Source organism: Perca flavescens, chromosome 3 (genome assembly GCF_004354835.1).
Source record: "Perca flavescens isolate YP-PL-M2 chromosome 3, PFLA_1.0, whole genome shotgun sequence".
NCBI lineage: Eukaryota > Metazoa > Chordata > Actinopteri > Perciformes > Percidae > Perca > Perca flavescens.
In genome coordinates, this window is record NC_041333.1 from 882,111 (window position 1) to 902,495 (window position 20,385).

The 20,385-nt window shown below is 41.8% G+C and overlaps 1 protein-coding gene across 2 annotated transcripts; it reads right to left on the reverse strand.

Moving 5' to 3' along the window:
* Nucleotides 1-10,045: 10,045 nt before the first annotated feature.
* On the reverse strand, nucleotides 10,046-20,179 carry LOC114553336 (dehydrogenase/reductase SDR family member 11). 2 transcript variants are annotated; one of them, XM_028574580.1, is made up of 8 exons: nucleotides 19,878-20,179; nucleotides 17,760-17,969; nucleotides 16,871-16,965; nucleotides 14,719-14,793; nucleotides 11,558-11,687; nucleotides 10,495-10,587; nucleotides 10,351-10,416; nucleotides 10,046-10,216 (listed from the first exon to the last, which is right to left on the reverse strand). In XM_028574580.1, the coding sequence occupies exons 1-8, from the start codon at nucleotides 20,007-20,009 to the stop codon at nucleotides 10,175-10,177; spliced, it is 843 nt and encodes a 280-aa protein (XP_028430381.1). In that variant the 5' UTR covers nucleotides 20,010-20,179; the 3' UTR covers nucleotides 10,046-10,174. The 2 variants fall into 2 exon arrangements, with proteins under 2 accessions (XP_028430381.1, XP_028430382.1); XM_028574581.1 differs by lacking the exon at nucleotides 14,719-14,793.
* Nucleotides 20,180-20,385: the final 206 nt, after the last annotated feature.

Sequence of the window (20,385 nt, forward strand, 5' to 3'; positions counted from 1 at the left end):
TGACTAAAGGAAACGTGCCGTGTCTGAAAATAAAATAACAGATTTCTCTGGGTTTGACATTAGGTGGAAACATTTAGGATAGTGTAAGAACACAACTCATAAAAATATATAACATAGGTATGGTCATTTTTAGACATTTTAAAGCAGAAATGTTACATATTGTACCTTTAACTGATGCGGGCTATTTACAAACTGATCAAAGCGCGCACTTGGGTAAAATCGCAGATTGCCTGCCACGTGAGCGAGAAGAGACAAGTTGCGCTTTCAATATGCGTTCGTGGGAGGGTCATGGGGAAAGTGGAAGTTCCACTATATATTCCGCAGTATTTACAAAGACTGCCAGTAAGAGCGCGCCTCTATTCGGCGGGGGAAAATTCTCCGCCTCTTAAAAGCAGGTCTAAACCAGGAAGCGCATTTTTCTGTGTGTAAAGATTTACAGCAGACTAAAAACTAAATAAAAAAAACACCTCCATGTCTGTTCCATTAGACATACATTTTCGTAAAACGGCCCATATTTGACCTCTACATAGTTGATTTCTCGCATAAAAAAAGTCTCAGAAGTGAATTTAGTAATTAAAAAGCAGATGAACAATGTATAAGATTTCTAAGATCTGCGTGACCTAGATTCAGAAGACTAAGCTGACCTCAGGTCAGTGGAGTAGTCTATGTAAATGTTGGGGCATGACAAAGGTAGAGACTAGAGCCAAGTGAGGAGGAGCCGCCGAGTTGACGTCAACTTGCTGGTTCGTTGGGATTTGCCCGTTTTCAGAGGCAGTTTCAAATTGTGAGATTTGCAGAGGAAAGAGGTGTCAATGGGATTTTGAGGTTCTATGTATGTCCTATTTACCCTCCAAACTGTCGTTTTTCAACTATGACAAGGTAAAATCGGTTTTGCATTCTATCACCCCTTCAAAAGGTTTACCTAATCATTTTGTCATCCTGTAAAGTCAAAGATTTTGGCACTGGAGTGAGTCTTTGTTTAACACATCAGTAAAGTCTGCTGATATTAACAATAGTGTCCTGTCTCCCATCATTTTATTATATAGTAATGTTCTTGCTCCCAACAATTGACTATCTTCCTGAAAAAAAGAAGACTGTATCTTCAAGCATCTCAGTTATTTCTACAGTTATTTGTTGCTCAAAAGCCCAAATATCTGAAACTATCTGAAATTCAAAAGATATCCATGACTTGTAGGACAACACCCTCAACATGCTTGTGGTGAATGTGTACCAATTCCCCTCCAGCTCTTCAGCAAAGGGATCCAGTTCCAGGTCTGTGTGTCTCTCTACAATGTTTACATGTTGGCATCTTCCAATGACTCTACGCACTTCAAAGAATTACTGTAACAACCATCTTGTAGTGCCACTCACAGGTCTGTGGGTGAGCCGTCCACAGCCTCTGTAGTCAGTGCTGTCATTTCTGACGGTGACAACACACTGTCGTGGAAGTTTCCTTTGCAGCAGGGGGGGTAGAGTTTTCAGAGTTTAGTAAATTGAAACAAATAAGACAGACTGAGACTAGAACCAAGTTGGGTTTTTGTATTTTATTAAAAACATATATATATATTTGCAAATAGGAGCAACATGATTTCACAAAAGGCCACAGCCCAGTGTGGAGTCAGTTTCTCAAATGAGTGAACAGAACACTAGGCTTTTATGCATCTTCAGAGTGACAGCACACACGCACTTGGATTATTATGACGCTACAATTCTTACAGGCAATCTAATACACATGCAGACATCTCGGAGCCATTTCGCCTCCTCCTGCCTGTATGACTTTCACCCCCCCAGTTACATCTTAACTGGCATGGGAAAACTAGAGAGTTTTAGGGTTACCTTGTACCTTTATCTGTTCAGACAAACAGTGCTCACATTATGTTCCAGACTGGACACCTCAGCAGTTTAAGCAGAAACTGAGATAAACTGTCTTTCAATAATGTGAGAGAATTAAAGTAGAAATAAAACATAAAAATATAAGGAATTATGCTTAAATGTAATTTTTCCCATTACAACACCACACACAGGCCATGATGCAAATAAATCAGATGTTTAAGATTAAACATACTAAAGGTGAGTTGTATTAGAGTTCAAGTTCAAAATCCAACTTAATGTGCTTAGTGTGTCATTATTATTATTATTTTACAGACAATAGAACTGTGTCTGTGTGTGCTTTGCATCATTGTTTTTTTCTAGGCAAATATATTAGATTATGAATTTGATACATCAAGTAACCTGTCTCCCTGAAAAGAGCTATTTCACTGACATCTAGTGGACATTATCAGTTTTATATTTTTATTTAAAAAACATTTTTTTTTTACTTTTTAAAACTTTTACAAAAAATAGAAAAAACCTACATACAAGATGGGTATACAGCATCTGACATTGTTACATGAAGTAAAGACAGAGGCTATATGAGAATACATCATTGACATATATATAATGGACCAATAGACCCCGTGTCTCTGGACGGAGAGCAGTGAAGGATATTAGAAGCACTTTTCCGGTGATCTCTAGCTTTACTGAGTAGCCTCCAACTGACAGAAACAACGTAGATGTGACGTGAGCAACATGTCTGAAAGTCTTCTAGGTATATGTAAGGAGATAACATAAGCACAGGCTAATTTTTGCTAACTAACATGCTAGTTAACATTAGTAATTAAACCTAAACAGCTCATGTAAGTCGAAACTGCCTGCGAGCTTCTCCTGTACTATACGGTAATTCCTCTACTGTGCGACAGTAAGTCACTTGGTTATGACACAATCATTAGCTTATTTTTACAAAAACGTCTGCTACGGAACTATAACGTGAGCTACAAGGTAATGGAGCCTTTTATACATTGTCGTGTTTCTTTAGAAATGAACAACGGACAAATAGAGTCTTTAAACACTTCAGATGTAAAGTAATTCGCTGTCAAAGTGACGTAAAAAAAAAATGGCGGTCAGTGGAATGCTAACAAGAGGTGATCGCTTTGTAGCAACAAAATGGCGCCATCGGAGGTTGAGAGTTCTGAAGCGAAGCTTACCCCCTTGGAATACATACAATAACCAAAGTAGTCCAGTGCTTCCTGTCTCATGATACTGTCAGGAGTATAAATAGAAAATAAAAAAAAAACACACACACTCGCAGAAAAAAATTTAAAAAAGGCCCAGAGAGGAGAATCAAACCCTTTGTCAGTGCCAAAAAAATAAAACCATACGAATACAAAAAAGCCTGTTTCATACGTTGGTCATTTAGGTTTCATCAAGTAAAGCCAAAAATGGCTTCCACGCTTTCTCATAATAGTTTGGTGCATCCCCTCTGCTAAGGCGAATCCGTTCCATCCTAGAAACACAAACCATTTCGTTGAGCCACCTCTTAAAGCAAGGAGATGATGGAGACTTCCAGTTGAGTAAAATCAATTTCTTGGCCGCTACCATGCCTGTTTTGAGAGCCTGCTTACAGTGGGAAGGGAGGGTCGATGTCCTTTCAGAGGAGCCAAAGATTGCCAGGTTACAGTCTGGTTGAATGTTTTTTTTTATATTGCTTAGAGAACCAACCGCCACATCTATCACACATGGGAGACACTGAATCAAATATTCTATTAAGTTTAGTTTTGGAATAATGCAGTCTATGTATGACTTTAAATTGAATTAACCAATATCAAGTTTATGGATTTGAGTTTTTTTTTAACTGGGACAATTTCACATGCTTTCACCTTGGTTAGAATATTGTAAATTGATCTCATTTACTCTCATTTGATTCTAAGCTACGTAAACCTCTAATTTCTAACTCAGCTTTCCAAAATATCAACATTTCCATAACATGGAATGTGTCAGTACAGGTTAGTATGTAGTAATCAGGGCTTAAAGTGAAAAAATTCCTTACATTACACATCACAATCACAAATTTGCATTGTTTAGCTTTTCATAAACTCTTGGACAAGGCCGTTATGTTTAAATAACTCAGGCATGAAAACGGGTCAGGGGTGAAAAAGGAGAGAAGGATACCTCTCTGGGGGGGTCCGGGGGCATGCTCCCCCAGAAGAAAATTTTAAATAGTCCATATTTTAAAGCATCAATCTGATGCATTTTGAGATGCATTTTTTGCCAACCAACAGTGTAATATTTCAATATGCACTCATTAAAGTTAATTTGACTGGCAAAACAGTTAAAGTCCTTCTAACATTACACAATAATAAAAGTCAAAATTTTTAAAAACTAAAAAGTTTTGGATCAATTTTTACTTCTTCCAACCATATGTTAAATAAAGAGTCAATGTGGATTTACATATTGCAATAATATCATAATCCTACAATGAATCATTGTGAAAACTAAACTTTACTACTTTGGCCAGGTCATCATAAAAAAAGCGAATTAGTACATTCATGATTTTGTCCATGTTGATATTAGCTGCTAGTTTGAGCTTCAGATAGCTACAGTGAACGTCACACACATATGTATCACGGTCGGTCAGTAAAGGAACAGTCGCAGTCGCAGCGGTAGCGATCGTTGCCGGTAACGTACTCGTGTGACAGAGTGCACGGACAGAAGCTTTGTGACTAGCAAGCCCCGTCTTACCCAATGGTCTTACCGCTGCTGTCGTGTCTTCATTCAACATGCGCTGCAGAAGCAAGCACCCGGCTCCCTCAGTTTGAGGCACCAAGTGCCTAACGGCTTCCCGTCTCCACCCTTTTCCTCTTGTCCTCTATTCATGCCCAGCGCCATTTGTTTTTAAGTCCTTTCTCAACTAAAGCTGTATCTACATGCTCCAAGTTTGATATACTTTACATCCATTTTTTTAAAAGCTGTATCTACATGCTCCAAGTTTGATATACTTTACATCCATTTACCCCAGGAACCGCTGGGGTCGGGTGCGCTGCCACATGGGTGGCAGTGAAGGTCAGGGGCCTCGACGGACCAGACCCGGGCAGCAGACGCTGGCTCTGGGGACGTGGAACGCCACCTCTCTGGGGGAAGGAGCTGGAACTGGTGCGGGAGGTGGAGCGCCACCGTTAGATCTGGTGGGGCTTACCTCACGCACAGTCTCGGTTCTGGAACCATACTCCTGGATAGGGGTTGGACTCTTTTCTTCTCCGGAGTTGCCCAGGGTGTGAGGCGCCAGGCGGGTGTGGAGATACTCACAAGCCCCCGGCTGAGCGCCGCTACGTTGGAGTTTACCCCGGTGGACGAGAGGGTCGCCTCCCCACGCCTGCGGGTTGTGGGGAAAACTCTGACTGTTGTTTGTGCATATGCACCAAACAGGAGTTCGGAGTATTCGGCCTTCTTGAGACCTTGACTGAGTCCTGCATGGGGCGCCAGTGGGGACTCCATTGTTCTGCTGGGGGACTTCAACACACACGTGGGCAATGATGGAGACACCTGGAGAGGCGTGATTGGGAGGAACGGCCTCCCTGATCTAAACCAGAGTGGTTGTTTGTTGTTGGACTTCTGTGCTAGTCATGGATTGTCTATAACGAACACCATGTTCGAACATAGGGATGCTCATAAGTGTACGTGGTACCAGAGCACCCTAGGCCGAAGGTCAATGATCGATTTTATAATCGTTTCATCTGATCTGAGGCCGTATGTTTTGGACACTGGGTGAAGAGAGGGGCAGAGCTGTCAACCGATCACCATCTGGTGGTGAGTTGGGTCAGGGGGTGGGGGAAGACTCTGGACAGACCTGGTAAGCCCAAACGTGTAGTGCGGGTAAATTGGGAACGTCTGGAGGAGGCCCCTGTCCGACAGACTTTCAACTCACACCTCCGGGCGGAGCTTTTCGCATCCCTGTGGAGGCTGGGGGCATTGAACCCGAGTGGACAATGTTCAAAGTTTCCATTGCTGAAGCTGCGGCGAGGAGCTGTGGTCTTAGGGTCTTAGGTGCCTCAAGGGGCGGTAACCCACGAACACCGTGGTGGACACCAGTGGTCAGGGAAGCCGTCCGACTGAAGAAGGAGTCTTTCCGGGATATGTTATCCCGGAGGACTCCGGAGGCAGTTGCAGGGTACCGGCGGGGGCCCGAAGGGCTGCAGCCTCTGCCGTGAAAGAGGCAAAGCAGCGGGTGTGGGAGAAGTTTGGAGAAGACATGGAGAAGGACTTTCGGTCGGCACCAAAGTGCTTCTGGAAAACTGTTCGCCACCTCAGGAGGGGGGGAAGGGGGAACCATCCAAGCTGTGTACAGTAAGGATGGGACACTGTTGACCTCAACTGAGGAGGTAATAGGGCGGTGGAAGGAGCACTTTGAGGAACTCCTGAATCCGACTAATATGCCCTCTATGTTAGAGGCAGAGCTGGAGGATAAAGGGGATTGTCGCCGATTTCCCAGGCGGAAGTCACTGATGTAGTCAAACAACTCCACAGTGGCAAAGCCCCGGGATTGATGAGATCCATCCAGAAATGCTCAAGGCTCTGGGTGTGGAGGGGCTGTCCTGGTTGACACGCCTCTTCAACATTGCGTGGAAGTCTGGGACGGTGCCAAAGGAGTGGCAGACTGGGGTGGTGGTTCCCCTTTTTAAAAAGGGGACCAGAGGGTGTGTGCCAATTACAGGGGTATCACACTTCTCAGCCTCCCTGGTAAAGTCTACTCCAAGGTGCTGGAAAGGAGGGTTCGGCCGATAGTCGAACCTCGGGTTGAGGAGGAACAATGCGGATTCCGTCCTGGTGGTCGGAACAACGGACCAGCTCTTCACTCTCGCAAGGATCCTGGAGGGAGCCTGGGAGTATGCCCAACCGGTCTACATGTGTTTTGTGGATTTGGAGAAGGCGTATGACCGGGTCCCCCGGGAGATACTGTGGGAGGTGCTGTGGGAGTATGGGGTGAGGGGGTCTCTACTCAGGGCCATCCAATTTCTGTACGACCAAAGTGAGAGCTGTGTCCGGGTTCTTGGCAGTAAGTCGGACTCGTTTCAGGTGAGGGTTGGCCTCCGCCAGGGCTGCGCTTTGTCACCAATCCTGTTTGTAATATTTATGGACAGGATATCGAGGCGTAGTCGGGGTGGGGAGGGGTTGCAGTTCGGTGGGCTGGGGATCTCATCGCTGCTCTTTGCAGATGATGTGGTCCTGATGGCATCATCGGCCTGTGACCTTCAGCACTCACTGGATCGGTTCGCAACCGAGTGTGAAGCGGTTGGGATGAGGATCAGCACCTCTAAATCGGAGGCCATGGTTCTCAGCAGGAAACCGATGGAATGCCTTCTCCAGGTAGGGAATGAGTCCTTACCCCAAGTGAAGGAGTTCAAGTACCTTGGGGTTTTGTTCGCGAGTGAGGGGACAATGGAGCGGGAGATTGGTCGGGGAATCGGCGCAGCGGGTGCGGTATTACATTCAATCTATCGCACCGTTGTGACGAAAAGAGAGCTGAGCCAGAAGGCAAAGCTCTCGATCTACCGGTCAGTTTTCGTTCCTACCCTCACCTATGGTCATGAAGGCTGGGTCATGACCGAAAGAACGAGATCCAGGGTACAAGCGGCCGAAATGGGTTTCCTCAGGAGGGTGGCTGGCGTCTCCCTTAGAAATAGGATGAGAAGCTCAGTCATCCGTGAGGAGCTCGGAGTAGAGCCGCTGCTCCTTTGCATCGAAAGGAGCCAGTTGAGGTGGTTCGGGCATCTGGTAAGGATGCCCCCTGGGCGCCTCCCTAGGGAGGTGTTTCAGGCACGTCCAGCTGGGAGGAGGCCTCGGGGAAGACCCAGGACTAGGTGGAGGGAGGTCCAGCTGGGAGGAGGCCTCGGGGAAGACCCAGGACTAGGTGGAGGGATTATATCTCCAACCTGGCCTGGGAACGCCTCGATCCCCAGTCGGAGCTGGTTAATGTTGCTCGGGAAAGGGAAGTTTGGGGTCCCCTGCTGGAGCTGCTCCCCCCGCGACCCGACACCGGATAAGCGGACGAAGATGGATGGATGGATGGATGGATGGATACATCCATTTTTTTAGCCGCGTTACCAGGAGACCACACCGCACTCTCACTTTTCGGCAAAGACCCGCCCTACTTTGCATCTGATTGGCTAGAACTCATTTCATTGGTAGGTGGAAGTTCGATGATTTATTAAACCCAGCGCATCAAAACAAATCCCGTGTGGACTTTTTAATTTATTTATTTTTCTAAAATATTCATATGCCAGAAATCCGGCACCAGGCCCGATTACTTTCAACCCTGTGTTAGTTAGAGCTGCGTTCCTCTTATATGATTGGTAGGCTATGTGAAATCAATTGACTCGAAAATATTAAACTGCATTAAAGTTTTTTTTTTTTTTTTTTTTTTCTCACGGCCGCACACCGGAGATCCAGCACGGCGACGGAATACTTTAATCCCTGAGTAATACAGTAGTTCATATGGTCCCCCAGGACTGGAACTAGTGGCTTTTTATTTCTCAAAAAGTTAAAAATGTCTTGCATAGTCTGACCTCTTTCTCCTTGTGCGTGTTCCAGGATTCTTCTTCAGTGTCTCCACTGTATGCCACAACTCTCATGTCTCCTGGAAAGCTCTGGGAAGAAGGTGTAGATGTCTCTCACTGGCATCTGTTATACTATACCTGTACAATAAAAACTTTACAGGAATGAGAGTAGACATTCAGCTAACAACCACATATATTTGTGTAACTCTGCAACTTCCTCCCCATTTGAGTTTCTTCCAATGTTTACCATTACCATCCATGATGACTGATGAAACAAACCGGAAGACAACATTAAATCTACATCAAAGTACATCTCAGTAAATCTCAGACACTATGCATCCTCACATCAAGATATGGTTATGACATGACTCTCCTGTAACACTAATACAGATTTATCAACATACAGTGGAGCAACAAGTTGTTAAGCAAAGCAAAAATGTTTGTCTGAAATGCATTAAGTATAAAGTAGCATCAAATCAATATAGTCAAGTCAAGTACAAATACCTCAAGTATATACTAATGTTGGTTCCAATTTCAGCCTAGTTGGTTTGTGAAGCCTTGTTTTGATGATGTTTAGGAAGTTATGTTTCCTGAAGTTTATGGACTTTTTGTGACAATACTAACCATGCAGAGAAAAAAACAACTGTAAAAGCATTTGTAAAAAAGTATAAATTGTGTAAGAGAGGCCTCACCTCACCAAACTGAAGTATTTCCTGAATGCCGATAAGTGAGAGCCCTGCCCCAAGGACACCTCCAGTATCACCGCAGGTTATCTAACTTAGCAAACATGAAAATGGTCAAAGTCTTGTAGAAACTGTTTTCATAGACACAAGCTAAAAACAATCAGTACATTATATTGATAGTACCACCCAACCTTAAGACTGTTATTGGAAGGAAGTCCCTTATCTACAGGAGAGATTATCTAATGCATAGACCACACCTGTCTGGATGGAGTTATGCAGTATATGGCCATACTGTGTGTTTGATGATACTGAATGAATGCAGAAATGGAACTGAAAAATATTTGCATGTATAGAGGTGAGACAAAATGATAGAGGCAGATATTCCGTGAATCATTCATTTATTGAGTAACTGAGAGTCTACAGCTGCTAGCTGCTCTGTGAGGTTGTGAATGAGCACAGAAGTACTGTAAGCTAAACAATAACATCAGTATGGCAACATGCTCACAATCACAGTGCTAACATGCTGATGAGAAGCAAGTGTAATTTACCATGGTCACAATCTTTGTTTAGGGTGCTAGCATGCTAACATTTGCTAATTTACCCTAAACTAAAAATAAAGCGGAGACATATGCGATCATTTTCACATATTTTAGTAATATATTTTACTACATTTTGTTAAGATATTTTAGAGTTTTTGGGGGGAGATATTACAGATTTGTTTTGTTCTTAATATTTCACAAACAATTTTGTTGGATTATTTACTAATATTTTTTGGATGATGTAAAGATTTTCTCCTGGATATTTTACTGATAGAAATGTAAAAGATCTTTAAATATATATTTTCATATTCTTTGTATTCTTTCTGACAACAATTGGACACCAATGGCAGTCCCCTTAGCGGACCCTGCTGTCAATCCCTGTGGTCCAAATGGTTCTTGCCGAGCTACAAATCTAATTTCCTTCTGTATAATAATTAAGTTGAAGTGCAACAAATATCTTCAAAATCGACTTTTAATTATTTAAGTGCAAAGTTATAGTACAAAATACCAAAGTTATTCCATGATCAGATAAAGTCATTGTAGTAAACCAGTTGAAGGAAGAATGTGTCTGTATGGTGCAGAACTACAACACCTGCTCCACAGGTCGCATCTGAACGTCCCCAATCTGAAAGAAAAGACGTGATGGTTATCTCATTATGGGTAAACCAATGAGATATCAACAGTGAAGGAGCAAAGGTTGAAAACATGTGTCATCAGTCACTGTAGAAAGCACTAAAATTTGCACATAAAATCACATACCTGGACATGGGGAGGGGCACTTAGGACGTAAGTAACCGAATTAGCAACATCTATTGCTTCCAAAGGCTGTAGGAGAGGTGAAAAGTGAATAATATGCTACTAATTATAACCATAATACTGGAAATGTAGGAATAATATTTTTACCTTAAATTTAGAGTATGAAGCAGCAGCTTTATCAGCATTGTCTCTGTAGAGCCGAGGAGCAAATTCTGTCTCTACTACACCAGGGGAAATACACTGCAACAAGAGTGGACTATCAGAAATGAGAAAACTTAATGAAATACTGAACATTTGTCTTATAATAAAAGAATGTTGACTCAGAATTGATTTTGAAGATTTCACTTTTAAAGCTCGTCTGGGTCTGCCTCTTAGTTCCATAGCAGAGGTGGATCAAGGAAACTTTATTATCCCCAAGGGGCAATTTGATTTACAGTCAGCAGTGCCACACACCAGACAAGCAACGTAAGAATCACAAAAACACAGAGAGACAGTAAAACATACTAAAAACAAATTCAGCATGATATGAACATCAACATGTAAATAAATAAAACTACCTAATGTTGTTTAAAAGCCCAATGGAAGGTGGGATACATGACTTTTTGAGCCTATTGGTCCTGCAGATGTTGACCCGCAGGCTTAGCTCCTCAGGTGGGGCCCTTCTGGCCGTTCCAAAGTCGAGGCTTAAATCTGAGGTGACCGCTCCTTTTGCCCTCAGGGTGACTCGACTTTGGAATGACCTGCCCGCGAAGATAAGGCTCGCAGAATCAGTGAACTCTTTTAAATCACTTCTCAAAACCCATTTTTATAGACTTGCTTAATGTGATCTATTTTTATTGTTTCTTTTTATTGTCTCTTTTTATTTTATTGCTTATATATATATATATATATATATATATATATTTTATTGTCTTCTCACTACTATGTTTTGCGTCTTTTGTCTTCTTGTTTTTACTCACCCAGTTTTGTCTTGTTAATATTTGGCTCTACTGTTTAGCTCTTTGTTCTTTTATTGACCTCTGGGTATCCTGCTTTTGCCTTGCTTTGCCTGTCAAAGAACTTTGTAAAGGTGCTTTATAAATAAAGTTAATATTATTATTAGTAAATGTTAATTATGCTAATTATGTAATTTAAAGTTGAGCTTGGCTTTGGACATCTTAAATGCATGAATGTGTTGAGTAAAGTGTAAATATGTTTTAGTATCTCTCACTGTGGCTCTGATGTGGGTTTTGGCCTCTCGCAGCTCCTGTCTCAGACCCTCGGTCAGGGCCGTTACAGCGTACTTGGTGGAGCTGTAGAAATGTACATCAGTACTGGGTACTACACGATGTCCACTCATGCTGCAACAGAAGAAGAAGATGTTAGGAGTTGTAGGAAAAATTAACCAGGTCAGCACCATGGGCCCGTTTAAGGAAGGAGGTGTAACAAACTCGGAGTCTGACCCTGATCTCTGAGTAGATTTACCCTGAGATGGAATGAGTTTTTGGTTCCAGAACAGCTGATTTGAGTTGGTTCAATCAACTCAGAGTAGGTTGCCTCAGAGTAATGGTGCATTCTTTTTGTCTTGTAATCGCGACTAGTAGCTCGAGTGTGACGTGACATCCATGTCGGAAAACGAATAACCGCGGGTTGTTGCGTTCTTTTTGTCACACAATACTACGAGTCGGAGAAAAGATGGATTTTTGTAACATTTTTAGTAACATTTAGGATTCTATTCACCCAGTTATTGACATATTACATAAATATATTTCACAGTTTGATACATGAAAATTACGTTTTGATTAACGTTAACGTTAGGCTACTGCTCTGCTTTCTGCTCAAGACTCGGCTTAAAGCCATTGTTGTCATATAGCAACCGAGCGTCTCTAGCCAATTTCAGCTGCACGAGCTACAAAATAACTTATTAGGCGTTATTTAACTCCTAATAAGACTGTAGAGACATGCCTATAGGTAGCAGTATACAGCGCTATGTGTACGACTTCTTCATTTGGTTACAATTGAGTTAAAATTAAAATTGTAGAAAACCACAATGTTTTCTACATGTGATGCACGACGTAGCCATCTTTGAAAGTGAACTCGGGGTCCTCTGAGTTCAGACGACTTGACGAGTCGTATATATACGACCTCGGGGGCGTTCTTTTTGCAACTTCCGGTTCGTAACTCCGGAAAACGACTCGTAGATCGACTTCGGTGGACAAAAAGAACGCACCATTAAGCACGTGCACCACCACTATAAAAAGGCAGCATGAATGGAGCCATGATACTACGATTCACCATGGTAACAACCATAAACAAACTGGTCGACATACTTTACCCCTCTGGAACTGGAACTACTCATGCGCACATACAGCGAGTTTGAATATATATTTTGTTTAAAAGAAGCAACACGGTTGCTGCAAAAGAGAGAGAATTGGTGTGGGAGAAAATTGCTGCTCGAGTCAATGCATAAGCTCTAATATAGTGTATTAATTTCATATTTAATCACAGGTAGCCTATAATATTACTGGTGAAAATTGGAATGGTATTACACCTATAATTTCATTTAGGTGCAATCCTGCGGGCAAAAAAGTAAGCTACTAATCCCATTCTGAGGCTGCAGCACCATGTCATTAAGAGAATTAAAATGTATAATCATTTATTTCTTTTTAATGGCTCTCACTGGTTTGTGTCCAGGGAACGTTTCAGAGCGAGTCACAGTCCTCTGATGGCGCTTGAATGAATGAACAAGGAAATGAAAGAGCGCTGTGTCAGAGGGAGGAGACAGAGAGAAGAAAACCTGCTCCAGACTAGAGGGCTGCATTGGGATTGGGTCCCGCCAGGTCCCAACGCAAATTTTTGGGTGTGACTCTTTCTCATGATTTGAATTGGAGATCTAATACGACTAATATTGCTAAGAAAGCGAGACAGCGCCTTTTCTTTTTACGTAGGCTTCGAGAGTTTACTCAAAATACTAAGATTTTATTGAATTTTTACTATTGTGAAATTGAGAGTGTCCTAACCAGTTGTATTACTGTGTGGTTTGGTAATCTCACTCAAAAAGAGAAGAAGGCTTTGAATAAAGTGGTTCGCTCAGCCAGCAGAATTATTGGCTGCACTTTTCCGCTCCTGGAGTTCACATATAAAGCTAGACTCTTGAATCGAGCTTTACAACTGGCTAATGATGCCTCAGGCCATCCAGCAGGGGCTTTCTTTGAGATGCTTCCCTCAGGGAGAAGGTATCGTTCTGCCAAATGTTCTACTGATCGCCATTTACACAGTTTCTTTCCACAAGCTGTGATTGCTTTGAACAAAGCATCTTAAACTAGGCACTTTAAATTTATGTATGGATTTCATTGTACAGCATTTTTATATTGAGCATTTTTAATATTGAGGCTTCATGTGGCTTTGTTTGTCTGTTTTGATGTTGTGTCCTCTGATGTGTTGACTTTGCACTTTGAGCTACTTGCAAATTTTTTTCCAATGCAGGTTACACTGCAAATGGCTAATAAAGTGAATCTGAATCTGAATCTGAAATCTCGTGGGAGCGGGCGGTTTGAACTTTGCTGCGGGCGGGAACGGGCGGCTAAAAAAAACACTGCGGGATCGGGATGTAGCTTAGCAACAGGATGGAGTCAGTAAATTATGTGGAAAAGAACCTCAAACGAGGTCTTTACAATACAAAAACAAAGCAAGGCAAGTCTGACATTTGGAGAAGTTTCTCAATTGTTTGTGACAAAGATGGCAACGAACTGGACTTTGTTTGTTGTGACAAACGTGCAAAAGTACAAAAAAAAACCGTCTACAACGGACACAAATCCGGCACCTCTGGGAGGCGACACACCTGCTCTGTTCTTCCCGGTCAAAGTAAGCTTCTTTTCAAGGATAAACAACATCTCCCTACACACATTAAACAAGAAACTACTGAGAAATGTGTGGAAATGTGCTGTCTAGACATACGGCCATATGACTTCGTCGCTGGGAAAGGCTTTGTTGACATATCGCAACACTTTGTTAATGTCGCCACTAAATATGGCAAATTTGATGTAAAAGATGTTTTACCTCATCCAATCACTATCCAGACATGTCAAGGGGCGAGCACAAGCACTGCAGGCGTCAGTGGCAGCGGAGATAAAGCCCATAATCGAAACATATGGATGTGCCATCACAACAGATATATGGAAAGAGGATTACCATAAAACTTCATACATATCTGGCACCATCCATTACACAAACAACAACTTTGACCTTGTTTCCAGGGTGTTATTCGCGGCTCCTTTCGAGAGTGGTGTATCAAAAACAGGGGAGAATATCAGGAGCCTGCTGTTCCAGAAACTCTGTGAATTTGGAATAGATGCATCACTTCTATCTGGCCGTGTTGTGTTTGTTACTGACCGTGGAGCCAACATAGTCGCTGCCCTGCGTGGATACACCAGGCTGAACTGCAACGCGCACATCCTGAACGTCACCCTGTCAAGTACATTTGCATCAGGCGTGTTGGCTGACAATACTGAGCTGTCTGAACTGTTGACCAATGCAAAAACAAATTTGAAATATTTCAAACATTCAGGTCTGCAAAACAGCTTGAAGAAATCCCTCAAGCAATCCATTGAGACAAGATGGAATTCAAATTATGATATGCTGGATTCCATACTGTAACAGCATGAGGAGATCTCCACTTTACTGCTGAGCAATAACCAGTATGAAAGAATTGCGCAGATCAATGCAAACACTTTGAAAACAGTAGTTGCGTTCCTTAAGTTATTCAAGATTGCTACTAATGACTTAGAGTCCGACAACTCCACTCCCAGCTGAAAATACACAGTGCAATTACAAAGTGAAATGCAGTCATAAAATAGAAACGGAGATAAAAGACAATGAATAAAAATTATAAGTAACCTATATATAGCTAAATTAATAACCGCATGAGCTATTTTATAAATACATATTCATTTATATAATCCTATCCAAAGGCGCAAAGGAAATTATTCAGAAGATGCAGTTTGACCTGGTCCCGGCCACAGCAGAGGATGAGCCACCAGCCAAAAAGCAAAGCACAGACCGATTCGCAGACTGGGAAGACAATGCATCCTTTGCTTCAGTGCCAAAGCCGGTCGACGATGAAATGGCTGAATATCTCAGCTCCCGGCTCTCTGATAACCCAGACCCAGACAACGTGCTTCAATGGTGGAAGTTCAACAAAGAGCGCTTCTCAGCGCTATCAAAGCTGGCGCGTTTCATCTCCAGTATCCCTGCATCCAGTGCACCTTCAGAGTGGGCCTTTAGCGTCTGTGGGCGCATCTTGGAAGAGAGACCCACGGGATTGGGACCGCAGTCGGTCAGCAACATTCTCTTCCTCCACAGCAATATTATGGCCAAGTGATTAATTTGTTAAATGTATTAGTTTCATTCGTTAACTTTGTTTATTTTATGTTATTTATTAGTGTTATTTTTTGAGCCACTCACAGCCTACTCTCGTTGCTATTTGTTAATTAGGTCCTACATAAAAGGCGTGATGAAGCCAGTGTTATTGAGCTGCCTAAGTTTGATGGTTTTTATTCTTATTTTTTCAAACAGAATACCTGCGACATCTGGCCATGACTAATAATTTTAAAACTGCTGTTTTTCATGTGGTTTATCATTGTATTTTTTGCAAAGCAGTGTTTTTGTATGTGCCGTGTGACTGTGCAAAGTTTTGGATAAAACTAAGTTATTATTAATAAAATAATACATTTTGAAAAATGATGTGTTTTCTCATGCGGGACGGGAGAAGACACAAACTCAATGCATCTCTATTATTGTGCGGGCATAAATTCTCAGAGTTTTGCGGGTGGGAGTGTAACACACGTTGTGGGTGCGGGCGGTAATGGTCAGAAATTCGGCGGGAGCGGGATGAAGAAAACAGTCCCGCGCAGGGCTCTACTCCAGACCAGGTTAGGTTCACGCGCTCAGTTCCCATAGTAACTGACTCTGAGTTTAAGTTCCCATAGTAACACACTCTGAGGTTAAGTTCCCATAGTAACTGACTCTGAGGTTAAGTTCCCACTCTTTCTGAAACGTGCTGGAGCTCCCCCTCTCTCTCAGGTTTGATTTACCTCCCTTTCCCTCATCTCAAGGTTAACTTTTTCACAAAACCTGCTTTCTGAAACAGACCCCAGCATTTAACTAAATGCATTAATATGATCTCAGTCCCTAGTACTTGTGAATTTTGAAAGATCTCTGAAATTGTAATTGCCAGTTATTCTTTGAACACCACATTTGATAAATGTATGCATGAAAATTATAGTTTGAGCAATTTTTCAAGCAAAATGCCAAACTTTTCCTACTATGAGCATCTGGATTTGCAACTTTCATTTGTCTTATTTGATAGTTAACTGAATAACTTTAGGTTTCTGATTGTTGGTTGGTCAGAATGGGAAATTTGAAGACGTCCCCTTAGGGTTCAGGACTCACATGTTGATGATGATATTCAATATTTTACAGTCAAACTGAACTGAGCTTCACAAGCATGACCATTATTGCGCATCATCAGTAAATAAAACTGTACCTGTTTATGTTTATGATGTGCCCATCGTCAACACTTCTTTCTTTCATTGACTGATATGCTTCACGTGTGCATATACACAATGCAAGAACGTTTATCTACAAGACACATAATAAAAAATATATATTAATACCTTCCAGGAAATGTAGGCCTGTAATCTGATGGTGGGAAAAAAATGGCATTGGAATTTCCCTTCATGCACACAAAGATAACTTAATCAGACTTTTCCTTATTTTTAGTTCATACTGGACTCAATGTTTCCCTTAAGATCTGCTTGATACCCTTAAGAAGCTTCACTGATCTAAAGTAATGTCATGTTTCACTATTTTTGACTTGTCTAATATGATAAGCACTAGGGCTGGGCAATATGGAGAAAATCAAATATCACAATATTTTTGACCAAATACCTCGATGTCGATACCGCAACGATATTGTAGTGCTGACTATTGGTGCTTTCACAAAATATTTACACAGTAAGATTTTAGATAAAAAATCATCAGTAATGTGGATATAATGACTAAGTGGGTAAAGGCAAATAATAGAACAATTACAACAGTCTGGTAAGTTCAGAAAATGACATCACTTTACTGCAATGTAGCCTTTAAAACCAGGAAAAGACACCACATATGCCATATTATGATATCCAAAATCTAAGACGATATCTAGTCTCATATCACGATATCGATGTAATATGGATATATTGCCCAGCCCTAATAAGCACACGTGTTACTAATAACTCTCCTCTATTCAATTGTCCCAGTAAACCATGACAGTGAGCCCCCATTTACAATAGCAGGAGGACCCAGACACAAAAGCAGCTAAATGAATTTACAACTGTGCTTTTTCATTATATATTATATTTCCTTTTTAAAATAAAACACAAAGCTCTTACATCCAGCATGTTCTTCCAGCCACTGGTGTTGCCATTTAACAGTGACTCTGGATGAGCCAAGCCAGCGTTGTTGATGCACACATCCACCCCTTTGTGCTGCGCTTTGATGGCAGCGAACATGGACAGAATCTCTTCCTCGTTGTTCAAGTCACACTTGAAAGGTACCAACACACCACTGTGGCCTGTACTTTGACACTCATCTGCCAATTTCTGTAATCAAAAATGAAAAAGATGTCAGAAAATCAGGTGCATTGTTAACTCAGTTCTGTCTAACACAATCCACCCCACCATCCATTCAGAGGTTTTATTTTGACATCAACAAAAATACTGTAAATCTGTAGATTAGGGCAAAGCCTTTCACATCTAAGGCAACAGCAAGAAAACATTGTAAATACAATCTTAGTATGCTAGCTTTTGGATCATTTGAATTAGAGATGGTCTGATACCATTTTTTGCTTCCCGATACCGATTCCGATACCTGAAATTGCGTATCAGCCGATACCGAGTACCGATCCGATACCAGTGTGTCATATATTTTATTATGTTTTAACAACTGTATACTGCTATCCCTGTATGGATGTGATATGATTTCTATCTTTGTTGTCGGTCTGGCTCAGGTTAAACTCTTTGTGAAACATGAAAAAACACAAACAATGAATGCCACAGAACTTTCTTTTACTATCCAGTTTGACAGTCAATTGTAACGGAAAAAGAACATAAATAAACTACTTTAACGTAGATTTTCTTTAGGGCTTTACTACGTGGTATCGGATCGTGCATAAACTCCAGTACTTCCCCCGATACCGATACCAGCGTTTTAGGCAGTATCGGAGCCGATACCGATACCAGTATCGGTATCAGAACAACTCTAATTTCAATAGGGGCCTTTTTATGATCGCTATTACTTATTGTTACACTTTTGTATTCTTTAAAGTCCTTAATTTGGTAAATACACTAATAACTGCTTCAGGGAAACATGAGTCAATTGATTGATTAAACTAGAATAATACAGCATGAACAAAAGCCACACTCATTCAATGTATGACATTTTCTGTGTGGAATGGCACCTCTGCCCCTTTGCTTATAAAGGTTAATGTTTTATTTCATTCAACTTTTATGATGTTAGCTGTAAAACACTGGAAGAAACCATGTATTAACTATTAACTAGTATATATTGATTGATGGATGATGTAACGTTATTATCGTATATTATTGTGAAATCCAGATAACAAACAGTCATTATAACAAGTTTATGTGTAACTTACAGGAAAAGAAAAGCCCTTTGTGTTTTTTGCAGCCAACAAAAACAGCTTGAATATGCTTTAATTCACGTTAGCCAATTAGCTAGCTGTGAGAGTGCATTTTCTACGACAAGCAGTTAAAGGTGCTCTAAGTGATGTGACGTGTTTTTTAGGCTACAACATTTTTTGTCACATACAGCAAACTTCTCCTCACTATCCGCTAGCTGCCTGTCCCCTGAACACACTGTAAAATAACGCAGTCTCTGTAGACAGCCCAGGCTCCACAACCAGCAACAAAAACAAACTGTGCCAACCTGCCCCAAAAACCATAACAAACAGTGTTCCAGCCAATAACTGACAAGAAGAGGTTGGTTGAGAACACTGTTTGTTATGGTTCGTGGGGCAGGTTGGCGCGGTTTGTTTTTGTTGCCATTTGTGGAGCCTGGGCTGTCTTCAGAGACAGCGTTTTTTACAGTGTGTTCAGGGGACAGGCAGCTAGCTGAAAAATGTTGTAGCCTAAAATACGCGTCACATCACTTAGAGCACCTTTAACGTTACTTTCAGTTAACGTTATCTCTAACTTTTACTTTAACATTTATTTAATCGACAAAGGCTTTGGCAGTTTATGTAGCTAACGGTAGCAACCTTACGGTTATCTTCTCTGGCTGTGTCACATTGGTTTGTTCTTTTTGCCTCAGGTGGACTTCTTTTAGGGTTAAAAATGAACTTTTTCGTCCACCAGCCAAATAGATAGTAACGTTAGCTAACGTTACATGTTCAAAAGCATTTGGCTGGTAACATGATCATTTTTAACCCTGACTGCTAGCTAACGTTAACGTACACAGTCCAGAAACTAACTTTTAAGTTCAGGGCAAACCTGTATTTTTTCGACGTCCCTGGCACAGCCCACTACCTTCATACCGTACCGGACCAGCTCCTTAGCTATGGCCGCCCCTATCCCGACCGAGGCTCCGGTCACCAAAGCCACTCTGCCCTTCCAGCGGTCCATCACAGCCGGGACACCGCTAACCTTTAGCTGGTGACAACTGACCGGAGGCAGACGCGAGTCATGCGACCCAGGGATCTACAGTCAGGTATGGAAAGCACGCCAAGACCCGCCCTACGAAACAGCCTTATTGGTTGGGGTTAGGCATTTCACCTCGAGTGGTTAAGGTTAGGGTTAGGGGATTGGTCGGGGGATAGGACCTGTACATGTAAGCATGGACGCCTGGCCAATAGTAGTGTGTGAACGCTATTGGCGTGGCCATAGTGGGATTCGTAATATCGCCTCCGTCTATGGAACGTCACTGTGCTGCATTCAGGAGAACTGCGAACTGTGAATCTAAACTTTACTGTCTATGATCTAAAGTCACATGGTAGTATAT

Excerpts from the sequence above, each read along its gene's own strand:
- LOC114553336 (XM_028574580.1), bottom strand. The coding sequence starts at position 20,009 with ATGGACCGCTGGAAGGGCAGAGTGGCTTTGGTGACCGGAGCCTCGGTC. Across the intron at positions 16,966-17,759 it reads GCTGGAAGAACATGCTGGAT|ATAAACGTTCTTGCATTGTG; the intron begins GTAAGAGCTTTG and ends TGTGTCTTGTAG. Across the intron at positions 14,794-16,870 it reads CACATCATAAACATAAACAG|GGTGACGTTCAGGATGTGCG; the intron begins GTACAGTTTTAT and ends TGTACTTGACAG.